The sequence below is a fragment of the Bos indicus genome, chromosome 29 (genome assembly GCF_029378745.1).
Source record: "Bos indicus isolate NIAB-ARS_2022 breed Sahiwal x Tharparkar chromosome 29, NIAB-ARS_B.indTharparkar_mat_pri_1.0, whole genome shotgun sequence".
Classification (NCBI taxonomy): domain Eukaryota; kingdom Metazoa; phylum Chordata; class Mammalia; order Artiodactyla; family Bovidae; genus Bos; species Bos indicus.
In genome coordinates, this window is record NC_091788.1 from 17632678 (window position 1) to 17655557 (window position 22880).

Consider the following 22880-nt stretch of genomic DNA (forward strand, 5'->3'; position numbering starts at 1 on the left):
TCACTTCAGTCGTGTCCAACTCTTTGCGACCCCCTGGACTGTAGCCCACCAGGCTCCTCTGTCCATGGGATTCTCCAGGCAAGAATACTGGAGTGGGCCACCATGCCCTCCTCCAGGGGATCTTCCCAACCCAGGGATCAAACCCAGGTCTCCTGCATTGCAGATTCTTTACCAGCTGAGCTACCAGGGAAGCCGTATGCTACACTGCACTTTGTACAGTCTGAACGGGAGCCCGTCTAAGAGGTTCCAAGAAACAGGCTGTCACCCAGTGACCTAATGGCATTTCTGAGCCTGGCAAGGAGCCTCAGCTGTTTCCTGTGAGGTACAGGAGCTTCACTCTGCAGATTCACTGCTGTGTGACTGACTCTGGGAGATCCAAGTATGAGGCCTGCTGGGACTATGGGATGGAGAGGGATTCAAGGCCAGGTCGGAACTGACAGGAACACCGTCCTGTGGGAGAAGCCAGCCAGCCAGTCGTCAGTACACGGGGCTCTCCCCTGAACGCCTTTCCTCAAGGCCTGCCCACAGCAGGGACAAGAAACCAGAGGGGCTGCAGTGCAGAGATGACACCAGGAGTTCCCGGGCGCTTCCTCATGCCTCTGAACAGTGCCCCAGCTGGTCCATAGGAACAGGGGCGGCCCGTGGGGACTGACGGGAGGGGCCCGGCCAAACAGACTAGATGCTGAGCTGGACCGGGCTGGTCTCCTTGGAGGGAAGCGCAGAGCCCGACTCAGAACTGAAGTGGAAGTGCTGCCAGATGGACTGGGAGTGAGGAAGGCCTATTGCCCCTGTCTCGCTCATCTGTATCCCCAGAGCCCAGCACAACGCCGGGCCCAGAGCAGGTGTTTCTTACAGGTTTTATGAGTACAGTAGCTCAGACTGACACTCTGCCTCCACTGTGTTCAGCTCCATATTAAGTGAGAGAGGTATCAATGACTTCAGCTGACCTCAAGTAGGTCTATAGTAGGAGGGCCCAGATCAGGCTGGGGAACCCCCTTCAGCAGATTAGGTGGCTTGAATACCATCTTTCCATCTGGGCCTGGATGCCTGGGGCCCTTCAGCCTAGTGGATCACCTGTCCCTCCCCTGGACTCATGGGGAGAATAAAGTGCAGGGTGCCCTGTATAGAGACTTGTGTGGGAAGGAAGGAGCCACTCAGGTCTGCAGGCAGAAGGATCCCTAGCTGGATCGTCAATACAAGGAGGGCGGATAACAGTACCTGGGGATCAGACAGCTGGGAAGGGGAGGACAGCATGAGATAATTCCTCCTCTAAGAGCACTTGAGGCAGCTATTTCCCTGCGACACAACTTTGATTGTATCCCTTAGCTTGTGAAAGACTGACTGGGTCAAAAGGACTGGACACAGGGCAGACAGTGCAATTCTGCAAATACTTGTGGATTGCTGCTGCTGGACAGGTTAGCAGATTATGGGAAGAGGAAGAACCACCGCCAAGTTACTTGACTAGCTGTTTAGAATATGTTCAAGAACGCTGGATTGGTGAGAGGAAGAATGTGATGCCATTAAGTCTTCTTGCTGCTACGGCTAAGTCACTTCACTCGTGTCCAACTGTGTGCAACCCCATAGACGGCAGCCCACCAGGCTCCCCCGTCCCTGGGATTCTCCAGACAAGAACCCTGGAGTGGGTTGCCATTTCCTTCTCCAGTGCATGAAAGTGAAAAGTGAAAGTGAAGTCGCTCAGTCGTGTCTGACTCTCAGCGACCCCATGGACTGCAGCCCACCAGGCTCCCCCGTCTATGGGATTTTCCAGGCAAGAGTACTGGAGAGGGTTGCCATTGCCTTCTTGGGCTCCTCAAAACCTGATAGGTTATCAACTCACTCAGGCAAGCAGTTGGGCGAAGACAGGTTCTATGAAAGTCAGCTGACGGAACACACTGAACCCAAAGAGAGAAGACTTCAGGAGTCAGGGGAGCTTTAGGAAAGTAGGGATGGATGAGAGCATTCATCCCAAAGGAGACAGAGGATCATATTGTATAGAGAGGGTCAGATCCCATGGAGAGGAGAGAATGGGCAGGCATGGAGAGGGGCAGAACTGCCAAGCTCTGTTTGCTGACTGTTAAGCAACACCTGTTCTGCACTAGGCCTGTGAGAAGATATGCCTCTGACCCCATCACACTGGGGCTTCCAGTGTGTCCCATGCCTCGTTGGTCACTGGACCTCTAGTGCCTAGCAGAGGGGTTGTTGTTGTTCAGTTGCTCAGTCGTGTCCAACTCTGCGACCCCGTGGACTGCAGCATGCCAGGCTTCCCTGTCCTTCACTGACTCCTGGAGTTTGCTCAAATCATGTCCATTGAGTCAGTGATACCATCCAACCATCTCATCCTCTGTCATCCCCTTCTCCTCCTGCCTTCAGTCTTCCCCAGCATCAGGTCTTTTCTAATGAGTTGGCTCTTCGTATCAGGTAGCCAGAGTATTTGCGCTTCTGCAGGGGTTGGTATAGACTAAACCACGTTGAATGGTAGATGAGTCAGGGAGTCAGCCAACCAGCTACTGCTGAATGCCTGAACAGAGCAGAAAGTGTTTTCAGAGTTCAAAGGCAGGGGCATCCCTCCCAGTGCAAATCCAGGTCCCTGAGCTCCACAGCACAGGGTCTGCATCTGGCCCACCTCTGTGTCTCTAGCACCAGCAGAGGGCCTGGCTCAGAGCAGGCAGCAGTGACTGGTTTTGCAAGTGAATGAGCAAACAAACAAATGAACTAACGAGTGAAGACTTCTGGCAGGACATGGTCTGTGGCCTGAGACAAAGATTTCAGTGAGGAGGGTTGACCATTGAAACGGTATTTATCCCACTTCAGGTCACAACAGCCCATTAGCACATCATAGAATCAATGTAGTCGGTCAAAACTATTTTTTAAAGAATAAAGAAGTAAATTTAAATAGAAAGGGGTACAATGGTGTAGAAAGTATCAGTGGAGCACTCTGAAAGGATATGTATTTCGTGACACTTTGTGCGTGTGTGTGTGTGTGTGTGTGTGTGTGTGCACGCGTGCACGTGTGCATGTGCGTACTCTTGAATAAGCTATATTGCTTACTATGGGTTTCTGTTGAACAGAATTTTGAAATGCATTCTAGACTGAGGAACCAGCATGGCTTTGCATGATGATCAGGGAACAGAGAGAATTTTAATGTGGCTGGAGCATAATTGTAGTGATAGTATTTTCCAAGTCAAAAGTCAAGAGACATGCTTCAGTGTTTGAAATCAAGAGAGTGTTAAGAAACCCGGGGTGAATGACCTGCTGTCTTAGAGGCCATGGAGGAAAAGGAATAACAGGATTTTGAGGCAAGAAGAGCAGTTTGGGGCAGGAACTGAGAAAGATCCACCCTTCGGTGGTTCACAAACCAGACCGGGGCATTTCGCCTCAGGTAAAACTTCTACAAACAGAAGTAAAATAACTTTGATACCACAAAAAGCTTCAGAATTCCTCTCAGACCCTTTATAAAGGCACAAAGTTGCCACATAGTTTGGAAGTAAGAGGTTAGAAGAGGAAAAAATAATGGAAAGAAGGAAGGAAAGATCATGCATGTGATGCAATTTTTTGTCAGCCCTCTGCAGATCTAAAGCCATATGCAGGTGTCAGTGACAGAGCCGGTCCAGAAATGCATTTGCAGGCCACTCCTCCCCCCTCCCCCGCCCCAGGCCTCAGACGTCCCTCAGATAGCCCTCAGAGAGTCTGAGCAGTAGAGATCATCTAATGGAGTTCAAATAAACACCAGCTTCCTGACAGCTGGCCTCTGAGCGAATTTATTATTGAATTATACTCCTGCCTTTTCAGAACAAGCTGAGCTGACAGGCTACCCCATCAGTTTAAAAGGTGGGGGGTGGGGGGGTGGGGGGGTGGGGGGCAGGGAGAAAGACAATGATAAATTACCCTGATGGCGGATGGAAGAAGGTAAAGATCCTGCTTCCTCCAAAATGTCAGCCATTATATATTATTCATGTTGGGTTTAAAAAAAAAAACAAATCCCTCCCCACATTGAAATGACTGTTTATGATGATAAAGCAACTAGGTGAATTTAATTCAGGATGCAGGCAGCAGCTTCTCACATCATCCTGATAAGCAGCTAACAACTCTTCCTCTGCCACTTGATCATCCCTTTATTGATTCCGAAACCGAATTACGATCTGTTTGCTTTGTAGCCTGAGCGTTTTCCTAGCTGTCCATCACAGGAAGCATTAGCCGATGATGCTGTGCCAAAGCAGGAGCCACGCGGGGTTTAGAGGGAGAGGCCGTACGTTCAAGCCCTTGGGCAAGTGAGAGCAAGCCACCACGGGTGAGCGAGGCTCAGCGTCCTCATCTGGAATGTGGGGTTATTCATTCTCACCCTGCAGGTTGTGCGGAAGAGTAAATGAGAGAAAATTCCCAGGAAGCCCTGTAGCTGGTGCACAGCACACGTTCAGTCATAGCACCGAATATTTACCAAGGATGTTCTATGTGTCAGGCATTGTTTGAAATGCTTGGTGAGGTTCGTGAGTGGAAACATCTTTACATCTCCCCTGAAATCATGTGACTTAGGGAATTCATCTTTCCCAGATAGGAAACTGAGGCACAGAGAGGGTGAGTAGCCTGGCTCAGGACAGACAGCTTGTAAGTGGCCGAGCCAGCCTTTGAAGCCAAGGCAAGTGGCTCTGGAGCCCACATACCGAGCCTTTGTTCTCCTCTGCTGGGTCTTGCATATTCCCACCTCCACATCTTCAAGCGGGAAGTGTATACAAGGTGGGGCCGCTGCAACTCTGCAACCCCAGCTGGCCCTTTCTCTCTGCTCCCACGCAGCACAACCAGAGGCTACTGTGCAGCGGCTCTCCGTGCTCCCGAGTGTGGCCTCAGAGGCAGGCATCGGGGCTTGATTGTGAGCCCCACCCCTTACCAGCTGCATGACCTCACTTTCCTCATCTGTCACATGAGGACAATAATTGGTACCTCATGGGGATGTCTGAGGATTAAAGGAGATATAAAACACTTATGTGTCAGAGCAAGTAAGCATTGGATGAGTGCTCATTGCCATTATCACTTAGAGCAAGCGTTAGCATAGATACAGCCGATGTGAACATTGGCAAGGACTTTTGTATTCATATAGGTTTCAGTGTCACTGTGAGAACTGGGAGGGAAATGAAAATCTTAGCCTGAAACGCTGATGTGGTTATATAACTGATGCACAGGTCTGAGCATTGCAGCAGGCAGAGGTGAAGGGACCCTTAAGATCAGCAGTCCTTTGTGGTAGAAAAGGAACCTTTGAGGCCGGAGGAAACCCTTGGCTCAGCGAGGTAGTAGCAGAGCCTGAGTCCTGGTGAACCTAGAGTCCTCAGTGAGGTTCTCAGGCAGTAATTCCTGTGTCTGTTAAGTCAGGGCATGTATTCGTGCTAAATCGCTTCAGTCATGTCCAACTCTTCGCAACCCCATGGACTGTAGTCCACCAGGCTCCTCTGTCCATGGGATTCTCCGGGCAAGAATACTGGAGTGGGTTGCCATGCCCTCCTCCAGGGGATCTTCCCAACCCAGGGATTGAACCCACATCTCTTAACGTTTCCTACATTGACAGGCAGGTTCTTTACCAGGGACTGTCTGCATTTTCATCCAAGACTATAAGCTCCAAGCACAGAGAAGTTAAAATATTGGCGGGACATGTATCACATTACTGATATTGTCCTCCCTGGAGAATACAGGGTCAGGACTTAACAGATGTCTCTGCAGTGAATCTGGTCAGCTCTGCTGTGCAGTCCTGGGGGCGTGGAGAGCTGGCTCTTAGTGAGCGCCACAATGTGGGGCTGCGATGAGGAGATGCTACGGGGTTGGTTCTGTGAGATTCTAGGAAAAGCCTGAATGAACGTTCTGGCCAACCCAACACCTGTGGGCCGTGTTCTCACAGAGGAAGGAGCTCTGCCCACCTCCCCCGCCTCTTCCTCCTCCTCCTCGTCCTCCCTCCACCCCTGCGGGTCCTGCGACTCCCCGCTGCGGGTCTACCCTGCAGCGTCTAGAATCAACCCCAAGCTGAGGAGACTGACCTGCAGCAAGCCTAGGTGCCCAGCCTCAAGTCCTTCTACTGTTCCTCTGCCTGACCCTTTATGTGCCAGCTCTCCCCAAGGGGTTTCCGTCTGGTCCCGGAATTCCAACCTCGTTTCCTACCCCTAAGTTTCCTATGTAAGCAGCCTGGCAGCCCTGCTCAGCCCCCAACCCTCCCACCCCTGACGCCTCGAGTCTTGCTTCCCCTGGGCTGGATCCCACCCCTGCCGCGTCTGGGCCTGGAGCTCCTCCCTTGCTCTGTGTCGGAACCTGGGCCTTGTTCCCTGGTGCACGGGGCACTCACATCCAGCTGGCCCTGGGGGCCCCTCACCACGCCCTGTGCCCTGTTGATCTTCTGCCCCACCCCAGAAGGACCGTTTCCCTGGAATGCCGCCTGTGTGTGGTTCTGCACCTCAGGTCCGGCTGAGCTGATTTCTGCAGCCCCTTCCCGTGTCTCTGCCCAGCCCCCGTCCTACCTCAGGAAGTGGATCTAATGTCCACTCCATCGTAGTCTCTCCTTTCGGGGTAAAGTAGCAAAGCCTCCCTTTTGCAGGGGAAGCAAGGCCTGTCCTGGAAGACAGGAATACAGGACACGCAGTCATGAAAAGACCTTGTTCACTGAGACTCGAGGCAGAGCTACCTCGAGCTTTTCTAGCAACACCTATCTCCTGAGGAATCCTCTTAGAGGCAGGCTTCCGGCTGCATGGCCCAGAGAACAGGCTCTCTGGACACGCTCTCACCTTCCCTGACCCCAGGGGCACGTGGCCGGTGTCTCTGAGTCGTGTCCCCTTGCCCGACCAGCCCTGTCACCCAGCATCAGGAGCCTTGCTCCTCCAAAGTGATCTCCACTGGCCGGTCTCTCTCCATCCTGCCCATCCTCTGCCACAACCAGGACTCACTTCTCTGGAAGTACAGTGTCACAGTCAAGGGCTCTCTTCTTGTGAGCACCTTTGTGGGCCAGCAGGAACTGTTCCAGAGGATTCCTGTGAAGGGCGATGCAGCCCAAAGTATCAGCTTTCAACAGCCAGGTTGCCCCCAGGCTTGAGTGATCAGATCTGTGGCCTGGGAGCGCACACTCCCTGAGTGTCTGAAGTAGCTCATCAGCCACAGAAAGTTAGGAGATCACAGGACCATGACTTCTGGGCTCTGCAGGAGGCAGATCTAAAGGCCCAGAAGACGTGCGTGGTCACAGGGCCATCATCGGATGCCCTCAGGGCTCAGAACATCACAGCAGACCTGCCCATGCCCCAGCCTCAGTGCGTGATGAAGGGGGAGCTGCACCCATCTCTAGGGATTGTGTCCCTCACCTGTAAATGAGGGGCTTGGGCCCATTCACCCAAAGGACTCTTCTCATTCAGAGTTAAATTCTGACTCATCTGAAGAAGTCTGTGGATTTCTTCTTTCCTCTCCCCAGACATACTCAAAGTCCAAGAGGAAAAACGTGTTCTGTCATAAACTGGAGTACGTCCCTATCACATTCAACCCACATACCCAGCAAGTGATCTGGGAGCCTCTGGTGGAGTCTGAACTGAGCCCAAGTCCAAGTGAAAGAACAGAGTCAGGGTACTTGGGCAGGGCCTGGCGCTGATGCTAGCTGTGGTGCGTCTGTCTGTCATACTAGAATGACCTGGTGGGCAGCTCCCTTTTTTTTTTTTTTTTTTTTTTTTTTTACCCCATGCTAGCTTCACTTCTAGATACAAGGATTGTTCATAAAGTCAAATTGTATTCATTCCAGAAGGTGAGCTCCTCATGCAAAGGGATTTTGTCTCATTTGCTGTTAGTAACGTAACTGTTTAGAATGCCATGGGAAATGAGCCAGAAACCACTGGCACTGTGGTGCTGTAGTATCCACAGGAAAGGAAATGGATGCGTAAGCATCTTCCCTATTACCCAGAACCATGTATAGCGCAAAGTAGCTGCTCAATTAAATTTCCAGCAACTGAACCCTATTCTCATTTACCTGGCCTTTTGTCTATGATTCTCTTCCCCCAACCCATCCACTGGGGAAGGAAATGGCAGCCTTCTCCAGTATTCTTGCCTGGGAAATCCCATGGACAGAGGAGCCTGGAGAGCTCCAGTTCATGGGGTCACAAAAGAGTCAAACATGACTTGGCAACTAAACAACAAGAAAAACAACCCACATATATATTTTTCACTTTGGGCTATGTGGAATAGTTATATTCGTATTTCTCATATTTTGATATTATTCATATTTCATTTCCATTTTTTCATCCATTAATGTGATCTCCATTTATCTTTTTACTTAACATTTAATGAATGCACACTAATTGAGCTGCTGCTGCACTAAGCACGGCGTTATAGAGATGAAAAGGACATAGTTATTCCCCACAAAGAACTCACAATCTAGAGAAGATAAGGTATTTGAACAGATGAATACACTTCAGTGGGATAAGTACATTGTGCTTTCTTCACAAAAGGAGGGAGTGGGTTCTTTGTCCTGGAAAGTCAAGAAGAGCTTTATTGAGAGGCAGGCCTTAAAGGACAGATTAGCAGGAAAGTGGAGAAATCATTTGAGGCAAAGGAACCAATGTAGACAAAGTCAGGGAGGCAGGGAAGTGCTTGCCCAGACAAGGGTATGAGAAGTAATTTAACATGGCAGCAGCAGCGGATGTGCTATAAGAGTGTGGATTTTATCAAATCAAGTTCTGTTGGTTTGGGCCTGCCAAGTTAATTGAAAGACATACATAGTAAACCCAGGAAGAGCATTGAAATAAGTATTAAAGAATGAAACACAGCTAGAAGTTAGCTGTTTAAAAAAATCAATCTATTTTTCGCTGCACTGGGTCTTCATTGCTGTGCACAGGCTTTCTCTAGTTGCAGCGAGTGGGGGCTATCTTTGTTGCAATGATAGGGCTTCTCATCACAGGGGCGTCTTGTTGAGCACAGGATCTAGGCACGTGGGCTTCAGTAGTTGTGTTGCATGGGCCTAGTGGCCCAGCAGCAAGTCGGATCTTGCCAGACCAGGGATTGAACCCATGTCTACTGCATTGGCAGGCGGGCTCTTAACCACTGGACCACCAGGAGGGACCCAGAGTTATTGCATACAGTACTATACAGTATGTTAGAGCTTATTTCATACAAAGAAAGCAGACTCACACCATTGTAACTCGAGTGCTGTACAGCAGTCCCAGGGTGGCTACCCAACATGGCCCATGAAGTACATGAAGAAAATATTAGAACATCTGTCCACATTTACTTACCTTTAAAAGTAAGTATAAATGTTTACTTGGATGGAACACTGGGTTTTCTTTGATTTGCTTGCTACCAGTGTTAGTTGATTATGTCTGAACCAGCACACAAGGTTTTCTGAGGCAGGTGAGGATCTACTCTTTACAGAGCTTTACTGGTTTATTCTTACAAATAATAGAGCTTTACCGTATAGTCAAAGCTATTGTTATGCCAGTTGTCATGTATGGATGTGAGAGTTGGATCATAAAGAAGGCTGAGCACCAAAGAATTGATGCTTTTGAACTGTCTTCAAGAGAACTTTCTTCTTGAGAGTCCTTTGGACTGCAAAGAGATCAAAACAGTGAATTCTAAAGGAAATCAACCCTGAATATTCATTGGAAGGACTGATGCTGAAGCTCCAATGCTTTGGCCACCTGATGCGAAGAGCTGACTCATTTGAAAAGACCATGATGCTGGGAAAGATTGAGGGCAGGAGGAGAAGGGGATGACAGAGGATGAGATGGTTGGATGGCATCACTGACTCAATGGACGTGAGTTTGAGCAAGCTCTGAGAGATGATGATGGACAGGGAAGCCTGGCATGCTGCAGTCCATGGGGTCACAAAGATTTGGACATGACAGATAACACCACCCTTGTGGCAGAAAGTGAAGAAGAACTAAAAAGCCTCTTGATGAAAGTGAAAGTGGAGAGTGAAAAAGTTGGCTTAAAGCTCAACATTCAGAAAACGAAGATCATGGCATCTGGTCCCATCAGATCAGATCAGTCGCTCAGTCATGTCCGACTCTGCGACCCCATGAATCACAGCATGCCAGGCCTCCCTGTCCATCACCAACTCCCGGAGTTCACTGAGACTCACGTCCATCGAGTCAGTGATGCCATCCAGCCATCTCATCCTCTGTCGTCCCCTTCTCCTCCTGCCCCCAATCCCTCCCAGCATTAGAGTCTTTTCCAATGAGTCAACTCTTCGCATGAGGTGGCCAAAGTACTGGAGTTTCAGCTTTAGCATCATTCCTTCCAAAGAAATCCAGGGCTGATCTCCTTCAGAATGGACTGGTTGGATCTCCTTGCAGTCCAAGGGACTCTCAAGAGTCTTCTCCAACACCACAGTTCAAAAGCATCAATTCTTCAGTGCTCAGCCTTCTCCACAGTCCAACTCTCACATCCATACATGACCACTGGAAAAACCATAGCCTTGACTAGATGAACCTTAGTTGGCAAAGTAATGTCTCTGCTTTTGAATATGCTATCTAGGTTGGTCATAACTTTGCTTCCAAGGAGTAAGCGTCTTTTAATTTCATGGCTGCAGTCACCCTCTGTAGTGATTTTGGAGCCCAAAAAATAAAGTCTGACACTGTTTCCACTGTTTCCCCATCTATTTCCCATGAAGTGATGGGACCGGATGCCATGATCTTCGTTTTCTGAATGTTGAGCTTTAAACCAACTTTTTCACTCTCCACTTTCACTTTCATCAAGAGGCTTTTTAGTTCATGGGAAATAGATGGGGAAACAGTGGAAACAGTGTCAGACTTTATTTTTTTGGGCTCCAAAATCACTGCAGATGGTGACTGCAGCCATGAAATTAAAAGACGCTTACTCCTTGGAAGCAAAGTTATGACCAACCTAGATAGCATATTGAAAAGCAAAGACATTACTTTGCCAACAAAGATCTGTCTAGTCAAGGCTATGGTTTTTCCAGTGGTCATGTATGGATGTGAGAGTTGGACTGTGAAGAAAGCTGAGCACCAAAGAATTGATGCTTTTGAACTGTGGTGTTGGAGAAGACTCTTGAGAGTCCCCTGGACTGCAAGGAGATCCAACCAGTCCATTCTGAAGGAGATCAGCCCCGGGATTTCTTTGGAAGGAATGATGCTGAAGCTGAAACTCCAGTACTTTGGCCACCTCATGCGAAGAGTTGACTCATTGGAAAAGACTCTGATGCTGGGAGGGATTGAGGGCAGGAGGAGGAGGGGATGACAGAGGATGAGATGGCTGGATGGCATCACTGACTCGATGGACATGAGTCTGAGTGAACTCTGGGAGTTGGTGATGGACAGGGAGGCCTGGCTGCTGAGATTCATGGGGTTGCAAAGAGACACGACTGAGTGACTGAACTGAACTGAACTGAGCACCAAACAACAAAATTATACCATAATTGTGTTGTGTATATGTGGGGGTGTGTGTGTGGGTGTGTGTGTGTGTCTGTAAAACTAAACTTCCATAAAAAATGGGGTCCAGTGACATAAGAGAATTTTGCAGAGTAAGATGCTAAGTGCAAATATTAGGTTGGTGCAGAAGTAATTGCTGGTTTTGCATTGTTGAACTTTGCCATTTGATATTGGAATACATTCTTAAATGTGGTTATGTTATACATCATTTTAATATACATTTCTTAGCTTTATGATTTTGCTAATGAATTATTACTTGCTGTTTATATGTATTTTAGACTATAGAAATGATGTTAGACAAAAGGCAAATTCAAGCAGTTTTCTTATTTGAGTTCAAAATGGGTCATCAGGCAGCAAAGACAGCCCCCAACATCAGCAACACGTTTGGCCCAGGAACTGCTAATGAACTTACAGTGCAGTGGTGGTTCAAGAAGTTTTACAAAGGAGACGAGAGCCTTGAAGATGAGGAGCATAGTAGCCGGCCATCAGAAGCTGACCATGACCAACTGAGAGCAATGATTGAGACCTATCCTCTTACCCCTAAGTGAGAAGTTGTCCAGGATCTCAACATCAACCATTCTATGCAGCATTTGAAGCAAATTGGAAAGGTGAAAAAGCTCAGTGAGTGAGTGCCTCATGAGCTGACCACAAAGCAAAAAAATTGTTTTAAAGTGTCCTCTTATTCTACTTAACAGCAGACCATTTCTTGATCAGATTGTGACATGCGATGAAAAGTAGCTTTTATATGATAACCAGTGATCATTAGTGGTTCATCATAGTGGTTGGACCAAGAAGAAGCTCCAAAGCACTTGCCAAAGCCAAAGTTGCACCAGAAAACGGGTCATAGTCACTATTTGGTGATCTGCTGTCAGTCTGATATACTACAGCTTTGTGGACCCTGGTGAAACCGTCACATCTGAGAAGTATGCTCAGCAAATTGATGAGATACGCCAAAAACTGCAATTCTTGCAGCCAGTATTGGTCAAAAGAATGGGCCAAATTCTTCTCCACAACAACGCCCAGCTGCATGTCACACAACCAATGCTTCAAAAGTTGCATGAATTGGGCTACAAAGTTTTGCCTCATATCCCACATTCAGGTTACCTCTCACCAACTGACTACCACTTATTCAAGCATCTCGACACCTTTTTGCAGGGAAAATGCTTCCACAACCAGCAGGACGTAGAAAATCCTTTCCAAGGGTTCGTTGAATCCCGAAGCACAGATTTTTATGCTACAGAAATAAGCGAACTTATTTCTCATTGGCAAAAATGTATTGATTCCTATTGATTACATTCCAGTGTAATGGTTCCTATTTTGATTAATAAAGATGTGTTTGAGCCTAGTGCTTCGGCTTCCCAGGTAAAGAGTCTGCCTGCAATGTGGGAGACCCAGGTTCAATCCCTGGGTCAGGAAGATCCCCTAAAGAAGGAAATGGCAACCCACTCCAGTATTCTTGCCTTGAGAATCCCCGTGGACAGAGGAGCCTGGTGGGATACAGTTCATGGGGTTGCAAAGAGTCGGACATGACTGAGCGATTTCACTTTCACTTTCACTTTTGAACCTGGTTATAATGGTTGAAAATTCACAGTCCAAAACCACTATTACTCTTGCACCAACCTAATACCGGCTGGCAGTCAGATGGCAGAGCTGATATTGCTACTCCTAGTACAAAGTCTGCCTCAACTCCACTATGAAGGATCATTAAAAACAGGAATGATCATTCTCATTAGATCTAACAAAAAGGGAAGCAGAAGATTCAAAATTGTCAAGACTAGTTGAAATATTCCTTTTTGTGCATTAAACCTTGTACCAAGCATATATTATGCTTTCCAGTATTAACTAATGATGGTAGCACGTGTGTACAACTTATTAATAAATATAAATGCATCCATGGAGCCTGCACTAGATGTTTACAGAAAAGGTATGTGATCAAAAAGGGCTTTCAGAGCCGTGCTCTGATGACATTAACTCTGATTTTTTCGGCAGGTAAAACAAATTGAGATTCTCAGTTTTTAGTTGTGTGTCTGTGTCAGATGGTGAGTAGCCTAAGAGTTGAAGTAACTTTCCTGAGTCCTCATGGATAGTAAATGAAATATTTTCTTTAATGTACTTTTTATTTTTTGGCCGTACCACATGACATGTGGAATCTTAGTTCCCCAACCAGGGATTGAACCCACACACCCTTCATTGGAAGCACAGCGTCCTAATTACTGGACCACCAGAGAAATCCCATAAATGAAGTCTTGAATTTGAATCCTGGCTCTTCAGCCACTCTTGTGAGAAGGGGCAAGTCCATCCCCTGCCTAGACTTTATTTCCTCACTTCTGCAATAAGAAGTGTGAAGGAGATGATCAGGATGGTTTCTTCTCACATGACTAGGTGGAAGATATCAGGCTAGAAAAGCTGGTTGAAGAAATGGAGGCAGAGCCCCAAGATGGAAAGATCAGAAGAGAAAACTGCAGAGCAGCCCATGTGGCCAGCCTGGAAAGAAGTCTCAGAGGCTACCAGGTGGACAGGGTCAGGCTTTGACTGGGAACCCCCTTGATGGAGGTCATATGATAGGCTGTGAGGTGGGGCTTCTCATCTGGGCCCACATAAGGTTCTTACAGGACTTCCCTGGTGGCTCAGACAGTAAAGAATCTACCTGCAATACAGGAGAGCCAGATTCAATTCTTGGGTTAGGAAGATCTCCTGGAGGGGAGGGCATGGCGGTCAGTCCAGTATTCTTGCCTGGAGAATCCCCATGGACAGAGGAGCCTACAGTCTATGGGGTCACAAAAGAGTCAGACATGACTGAGCAACTAACACACTTTTTTTTTCAAGGTTCTTACAAGAGGGTAGATGAAGTGTAGTGGGTGCTGGAAAGATCCCCCATCAGTCAGCATGAGTTAGGAGAAAACAGTTTAAAGTGTTGGTACAAGTCAAGCATATAAATCTGTTTAAAGTAGGTAATGCAGAGGAGTGATTTGCATAACCAGCAGTGGCAGACAGTAGCAAACGCTCCACAGCAGAGAAAAGGCCAGAGTTGTCTTTGCACCTTGATAGATCCCGAATGATGATTCCACTTTCCTGAATACCAACTTCATTAGCTGTTTCCATTTAATAACAGCAACAACAACAAAAAATCAAGCTGCAGTTTTTCTTCCTTTGCTTTTGCCTGTCTTCTTGTATAATACACATTGAATAAGAAATCTAACTGAATTTCCAGCATTTTTTTTTAATTTTGCAAAATTGTAAGTGTACAGAAGAGTAGTAGGGCTGCAGGCACAGGTGGGCAGATGCTCTCAGTGAGGGAACCAGGCCTTGGGACGCAGCTAACTTGTGACCACCTTGGAAGCCCAGCTTCAGCAGCCCTCTGTGCCCTAGCCATATCGCTGTCAAGGTCATGTAGCTTAGAGTTCTTTGGTCTCTCCCTCACCTTCAGTTACAGAAACACATCAGTTCTTTATTCATTCAGTAAATAATTTATCAAGAGCTTACTCTGCTCCATGCATTCAAATTCCAGGGCAAACCCCTGTGTTGGCAGAGGCTTTCTTTTGCCCACTCAGAAATGAGCATCACCCATGCGGGGTGCTGGCAATCCAACAGTGAGGACACTGTGGTCCCAGTCTTCAAGGAGCTCGTGATCTGCTGGGAGATCACAAGGTTGCCCAATAGCCTGACAACATTAGCAGAGACAGCCCGGGGATGTGAGTGCTAGGGTACCACTCCAGGTGGGGTCTGAGGATGAGCAGGTGGTTTTCAGGTGAAGAGAATGGGTGGAAGGTTCCTTGTAGGGGGGAAAATTTAGAAATAAGTTTAAGCATTGTATGAGCTCCATTAGGATTCTGAAGCCATGTGTAGTAGGGCTGCTTGAGCTGGATTGAGTAGCACCAGATTAAAGCCATCATACATCCCATTTTACATCCGGCTGGGAAAAACTTCAGCCTGTGTGAACAGATGAGAGAATGGAGGTCCAGAGAGACCGGGTGCACTCCAGGGTCATGCCAGAGTCAGGGCCGAGATCTGACGCCCTGCCCAGGGCTCTTTCACTACAGCCCTCCACTTCTCCCTGATGGGCAGCTCGGATGAGCTTTGTATTTGCTTGGTTCTATTTCACAGTGGTGTTGTCTCTCCAACACTTTCCTCTCATGATCCAAACCTGGCCACTGTCCCCGGGAAGCAGTCAGGCAGATCTTCCCCATCACTGGCATCAGCCAGGGCACCTCAATCAGGCCCAGAGTGTATGGTTGGGCCAATGCCAGAGTGTTTGACACCCCCCCCACCCTTGGCCTGGCACAAGCATGCCTTTCTGGCAGAGTTCACCCAGCCTAATTGCTTGTTTTGTATCCCAGCTGCCTGACATATGCCAAACCCATGTGTTGACTCACTGGTGTCAGACAACTATACTCAAACATTTCAAATTGGCCTTGCTGAGCTCCAGCCAGCAACTGGGGACTATAATCCATGTATTTCTATAACCCCAGCACCTAACACAGTGCCTAGCTTTGAGTAGATGCCTTGTGTTCTAAATTATGTGAATTTCAGTGAGCGCAGGTGAATAACACAGTGGTAAGAAGAAGGACCTGGAAGTATTAGGAGACCTAGCTTTGAGCCCGCTGAGCTCTTTGTTATATGACCTTGAGCAAGTCTGCTCTCTCTGAACTTCAGTTACTTGATCATTTCTCACCTAATAAGCACTCAGGGAGAATATTTCATGCTTACCCAGCCCTCAGAGATGGAAGCATGTGGGATAGCTGTGCAAATGTGAATAGTATCACTGGATGACAGCCACGTCGTGGAGACATACTTGGAAGGTTTAGAGCAGCCTAGCAGAGGGGTTATTAATTGTGCCAGGAAGAGCTGGCAACAGCCTCACTGAAGTGATGACAGCTTAGATGGGACCCCAAGAATGAGTAGAAAATAACCCCGTTCTGCCCAGACAGTGACCACAGAAAAGCAAAACACATCAGCTCTAGGACTGATGGTAAGAGGATCAGATAAGCCAGCCAAGAAGCCAAATTGGTGGCACTGATTTGTACCCTGCGTTAGTGATTTCTCACCAAGGCGACCTTCCATTACAGAATTTCACAGTCAGAGCAGCACCTATTTCTGAGATGCACTGATCCTTAGTATGAGGGTCAGTCTTCCAGTGGTGGACGAAGCTGGCTCATACCAGTTCATGGGGACTGTTTATTAAGTGTTCAGGAATTCTGCAAGCTAGTTCTTAAGCACAATAATTATTTTAAAAAACTACATAACATCACAAATTATATTAAAAGCAAAGGTAATAAATAATCAAAACTTACCACTTCCTAGTTATTCCACTGTTTTCTCCTCACCTTTGTTCTAGAGTTTATTTAGGTCTCCTGTGTCTCTATGATGGAAATACTGCTATCTCATGGTATCCTGTTGGCCATCTCTTCCCAGCTCTGGATATGGTGACATCTTATCGGCAGTATGGAATCGGCTATGGTGGAAGTCTTTACACCACAGAAATAGGCAAATGCTGCAAGTTAAAGTCACTGTTCTTTGGAAAGCCAGTTGTTAAACATTCGCCACTGCCCCACTGGTGGTATCTGATAAATACCTGGATGAAGAAGGAAAGCGTTTGGGAGCCCAACACACACATCTCTTCAGACCTCCCTAGACAAAAACACATGGCAGGAGACACATTTCCAAGAACCATCCCTGGAGCAGACTCCCCCAGCCTCTGTTGTTCCACAGAAGACTTTGTGTTGAACTGGGTTTTTCTTGACAACTGAAAGTCATGGTCAAATGGAAGGAGGATGGAAGTGTTTTTCTCCAGAACTCAATTTCTGAGCCAAATGCCTGTTTTGGCAGGAGGCCTCTGTGGCCCACTGGGGTACAGGGAGTCCACTTAATCTTCTCCAGAATCCAAGGCAATCCACAGGAGCCCAGGCTAAAATTACATCTGCTCGGGCTTGCCGAGGTGGAGGTGACGTGATGGCCAAATGGTGCTGATTTAATGTTGCCCAATTATCAGGAAATCCCTGAAGGGAGATAAATCAGAGGCAGCCGGCCTGCCTGTGGATGACGGGCAGCAGCCGGGGCAGCCCCCCAAAGAAAACCATCCCCAGAGGGCTGGTTATCGTCCAGACAGACTCAGAAGTCACAGATGTCAGGGGGAGGCTGGAGAGGAGCCAGCACCAGGAGATGCGATCTGTTAGTAATTCTCTAGAAGGACAGAGTTCCAGCAAATAAGAAATCCAATTTTCCTCCATTAGAGAAAGCATCTCTCAGTACTGGCTGAATACAATTGATGGAATAAATCTTTCCCATTAGCGGAGAGATAATTTTACCTAAATATATTGGGAGACCTTCAGAACAGGAACGGAGAGTCTTTGCTGAGCTTCACCTGCTTAACTTGCTTGCCATGTAATTGCATTTAGACCAAGGGCCTCAGAAGGAAACCACTGACTGAATTAACATTAACCCGATTGTGTGTGGTGGGGGGGAGGGGAGGGGGCCGGGTGGGGCGGGGGCTGTCAGTGCATTGTGGGTAGTCATCCCTGCCTTCAGAAAGGACAAGCTCACACGGGCGAGCCCAGCTGCTTACAAGCCTGGTGTTAATTGCTTTTCTCATCAAACAGAGAAAAGTTTATCACTCTAGGAAGCTAGAGATGTAGGTACCTAATAAAGCAGAGGCAGAGTTTAAGATCTTTTTTTTTTTTTTTCATGAATGCCCACAGGCCTCATCACTAGCTCTTCCCCAGGTCAGAAAAAAGCCTTCCGAACTGAGGTGAATGGAGAAGGTGGTCTGGACATCAGCGCCTATATCTTTGCCTAAGATTTGTCTTGTTCCCTAGGGTTGTCTCCCCAGCGTCCTGATCCCTTAGGACCTTGACACCTGTGAGCATCTCCACATGCACCCGTTGGCAGTGGTGTGCAGACTGGTCTAAAGTTGGACCCAGAGCTGAGGCCTGGACTTCAGGGCTGGCTCTGCCCCTACCTCCCTGTGTGGCTTGGAGCAAACACCATGACGTCTGTGGACCGAGTTTCCTACTCTTCCGCTAACTCAGCGATTTTCAAACTAGCCTTCCTCTGGCTTCTCCAAACAGTAAGACTCCACAGAGTTGCCTTCAGGACCATCCCAAGCAGAAAAGGGGACCCCACCCCTACTTCATCCGGAGATCTTGTTTTTAATGGTTTTCCACTTGGGGATCCTTATAAAATATCATCTGCTAAGAAGATACTGTTTCTGAAATATTTGAAAAACATCATTTTGGATGATCTATGATTCTCCCACTTATTTACTCAGTTCACTGTTTATGTTTGTTTACAGTCACCTCCCTGAAGAAGGACATGGCAACCCACGCCAGTGTTCTGGCCTGGAGAGTCCCGAGCCTGGTGGGCTACAGTCCATGGGGTCACAAAGAGTCAGACACGATGGAAGCGACTTAGCACACATGCAAGCAATCACCTAGTACTAGTTAGGCATTTCCAGGTTCTCTAGAGAGAGGAAAAAAAAAAAAAAGACCTTGACCGTGGCCTTAAAAGAGGTGGTGATCCATGGAGAGGAGAAACGTGTATGTGTGGCAGGGCATCACGGGGCTTGTGCCAGGTTTTGGAAGAGACTGTGACCAGTTCTAATTACGGGCATCAAGAAGGGCTTCAGGGAAGAGGTGTTGTTTGAAGCTGGGTCTTTAAGGATGAGAAAGTGGGGAGAGGGTTGCAGGATAATGACATCTGAGGAAGATGGAGGAACATCGCACAGACACAGAGGCTTTAAACGTTTGCCTGACAAGCTGGGGAAAAGCAGATGGCTTGTTGCCTGGAATATAGGAGAGTAGGGAGGTGGTGTTGGGAGAGGTGCCGGGTTCCAGAACCCACTCCAAGGGGACCTCAGCTTTTGCCCTCCTCCTGTCTCCTGTGCCAGATGAGAGGAAGTGCTCTCCATCCTGGTCACTTTCTTCAGTGTCTGCTTCTAGTGAGACTGTTGTGCCAGGATGTATGCCATACATAATGCCATGTATGGAGTTACTCTGAACATGGATGAAGAACAGAGAATCAAAGAGCTGTGACCAAGCCAGGATTTGAACCCAAGTCACATGACTGCAAATTTATATGCATAACTATACTGTAGGGCTTCGCTGGTGACTCAGGTGGTAAAAGAATCTGCCTGCAATGTGGGAGACCCAGGTTCTATTCCTGGGTCTGGAAGATCCCCTGGAGAAGTAAATGGTAACCCATTTACCAATTCCAGTATTCTTACCTGGAAAAATCCATGGACAGAGGAGTCTGGCAGGCTACAGTCCATGGGGTCACAAAGAGTTGGACATGACTGAGCAATCATGCAACACAGACAACTGTACTGTATGGGTCCCTTGGATCAGTTTCGTCTCCTTACAGCACTGTACAGTATCCATAGAACATAACCTGTAAGTGAGACATCTGAAAATTTTTCTCAATAATAATTCTTTAGAGAAAGTTTGATGACTTAGTAGGTTAGTGTGAAAGTAGTTGGGGTTTTACATTGTTGAACTTTGCCATTTGATATTAGAATACATTCTGAAATAAAAGTGGCTTGTTATACATCATTTTAATGCATATTCCTCACTTTATTATTTTGCTCCTGACTTATTAATTGCTGCTCATTTTTCCTTATTTTATACTGTAGAAATGATGTTAGACAAAAATCAAATTCAAGCAATTTTTTTTATTCGAGTTCAAAGTGGGTCATAAAGCAGCAGAGACAACTCACAACATCAATCATGAATTTGGCCCAGGAACTGCTAACAAATGTACAGGGCAGTGGTGGTTCAAAAAGTTTTGCAAACAGACAAGAGCCTTGAAGATGAGCACAGTGGTCGGCCATTAGAAGTTGACAATGACCGTTGAGAGCATCATCAAAGCTGATCCTCTTACAACTACGAGAGAAGTTGCCAAAGAACTCAACGTTGACCATTCTATGGCCATTCAGCATTGGAAGCTAGTTGGAAAGGTGAAAAAGCTCCATCAGTGGGTGCCTCATGAGCTGACTGCAAAAAAAATAAAAAAATTCGTTGTTTTGAAGTGTCATCTTCTTTTATTCTACACAACAACAGTGAACCATCTCTCAATCAGATTGTGACGTGCAATGAAAAGTGGATTTTATATGACAACCAGTGATGACCAGCTCAGTGATTAGACTAAGAAGAAGCTTCAAAGCACTTCCCAAAGCCAAACTTATACCGAAAAAGAAAGGTCCTGGTCATTGTTTGGTGACGGTCTGCTGCTGGTCTGTCTGCTTCACTAGAGCTTCCTGAATCCCAACAAAACCATTACATCTGAGAAGTATGCTCTGTGAACCAATGAGATGCACCGAAAACTGCAACGCCTGCAGCCAGCATTGATCAACTAAAAGGACCCAATTCTCCATGATGACACCTGACCACACATCGCACAACTATCATTTCAAAAGTTGAACATATTGGGCTGTGAAGTTTTGCATCATCCACCATATTCACCAGATCTGTCGCCAACCAACTATCACTTCTTCAGGCATCTTGACAACTTTTTGCAGGGAAAACACGTCCACAACCAGCAGGAGACAGAAAATGCTTTCCAATATTTCATCGAATCCCAAAGCACAGATTTTTACTCTAAGGAATAAACAAACTTATTTCTCATTAGCAAAACGTGTTCATTGTAATGGTTCCTATTTTGATTAATAAAGATGTATTTGAGCCTAGTTATAATGATTTAAAATTCACAGACAGAGGCCACATTAACTTTTGTACTAATCTAAAAAAGATTGAGGCAGTAAATAAAAAAGTAGTGCTCATGTTGAGTGGATACCATGAGCCCTGGGTGCCAAGATATATCTGAGTGACCTGCCTTCTGTCTTCTTACCTGCTAGCCAGGGTTCTACCATCATAAGTAGGTCATGTTATTCTCTCTCTTCTACCCACAGGCATGCATGTGTCATTCGTGGTCAAGTCATGACATCAGATGGGACCCCACTGGTTGGTGTGAATATCAGTTTTGTCAATAACCCTCTCTTTGGATACACGATCAGCAGGCAGGATGGCAGGTAAGAGGACTTTTGGCAACCAGAGCTAGTAAAGACCCTGTACTCATGGTCTTGCCAACATAGCTGCTGCTGGAATGACATCGTGCAGAGAGGATGGGACCTGGAGTCAGAGGACCTGCATCCACGTGCTCAACCCTGCAGCTCACTTGCTGTGAGTGAGGTCTTGTAGCTGACTCTGTCCTGAGTCATCTTGGCTCTAAATTAAGCAGTTTTTTCTTATTTGGTTCTCAGAGTAACCACTAGGTACCTTATATATATTTTCTTGTTTCATAGCTTATGATATAAAATACTGTCACATGAACCATTTTCTATAGACCAGACAGCTCCTAAAGTCTTAGCATTCCTGCTGCATGGTTCCATCTGCAACCACCTAGGTCTATGGAGGCTGCTGATTGATAACTGAGCTCTGACCTTAAGATCCCTGTGAGGACCTTTAGTTTACCAGCCTGAATGAAGTCAGGTCTCTCTAATCACTCTAGCTCCCCCATTTGCTGGCCATGTGTTCTTGGACCTATCTCCAAGCCTCTCTTGGCCTCATGTTCTTCATCTGTTCAGATCAGATCAATTGCTCTGTTAAGTGGTCCCTAATATTATCAGTCTTACCCAGTGGCGTGGTAAGTATTCAATTCTTTGATAGAAAAACGCCATGCACATACTAGGTGTTTAATAAATTTTAGTACCCTGCCCCACTCTGGTTCACCCTGTATCTTCAGGGTCTAACACATAGTCAGTATACAATAAATATTAGCTATTTATTAAAATTACAAATTGGGAAGGTGATAATTCCAGTGCAAGCCATAAGACTATTTCAGAGAGAAGGGGAGGGAAAGGAGGAAAGTGGGATATTTAGGCTGTCAGTGGTGACAAGTCCTCTATTTTTAATAAAATCAGGTGGTGGCAGTCCATCTGGCTAAGTGTGGGCCCATAAGGTTGATTTTCACTCTGTGTTGGAAATTATGCTCCAGCCTGATTGATTTTAGCACCTCTTTAATCCAATCTCAGATGTGAACGTGCCCTGGCCGAGGTGATAATGAAGTAGAGTCTCATCTGTTTGTAGACATGTGTGCCTCTTCGATGGGACTGGCATGCTCGGCATGGGAGACCCACTTCCCCTCCTCCCCCTCCCTGTGAATGGAAGAGGTTGGCGGCCAGTCCCCAGGGGCCGTCTTCCCCGGGCCAGGCCACTGACCCCCAGTGTAGACTCGCGCTACAGCACAGAGACGTCTCCTCCCTCCTGGTGTTTTCCCCACCTTCCACCTCTGGGCTGCCTGCTTTATGGAAACGGCAGATGTGAGCACTATAGGTAACAGGTGTCCTGACCACATTATTACCTGCTGTGAAACAGTCATCAAAAAGGAGTCATGGTGACTGCTTTTTTTTTTTTTTTTGCCATAAAACTTGTCCAGGAATCTTCCTGGGCGGTCTAGTGGTTAAGACTCCATGCTTCCACTGCAGATGGCAGGGGTTCAATC

General features: G+C 47.1%; 1 protein-coding gene across 2 annotated transcripts in view; it reads left to right on the plus strand.

The window, feature by feature from the left end:
- The window catches only part of TENM4 (teneurin transmembrane protein 4), a 3327204-nt gene that overhangs the window by 3224905 nt on the left and 79419 nt on the right, over positions 1 to 22880 (plus strand). For both annotated transcript variants that reach the window (XM_070782510.1, XM_070782511.1), the window contains one exon: positions 21289 to 21408. In XM_070782510.1, coding sequence (XP_070638611.1) covers positions 21289 to 21408 — 120 coding nt within the window. The remainder of the gene's footprint in view (positions 1 to 21288; positions 21409 to 22880) is intronic.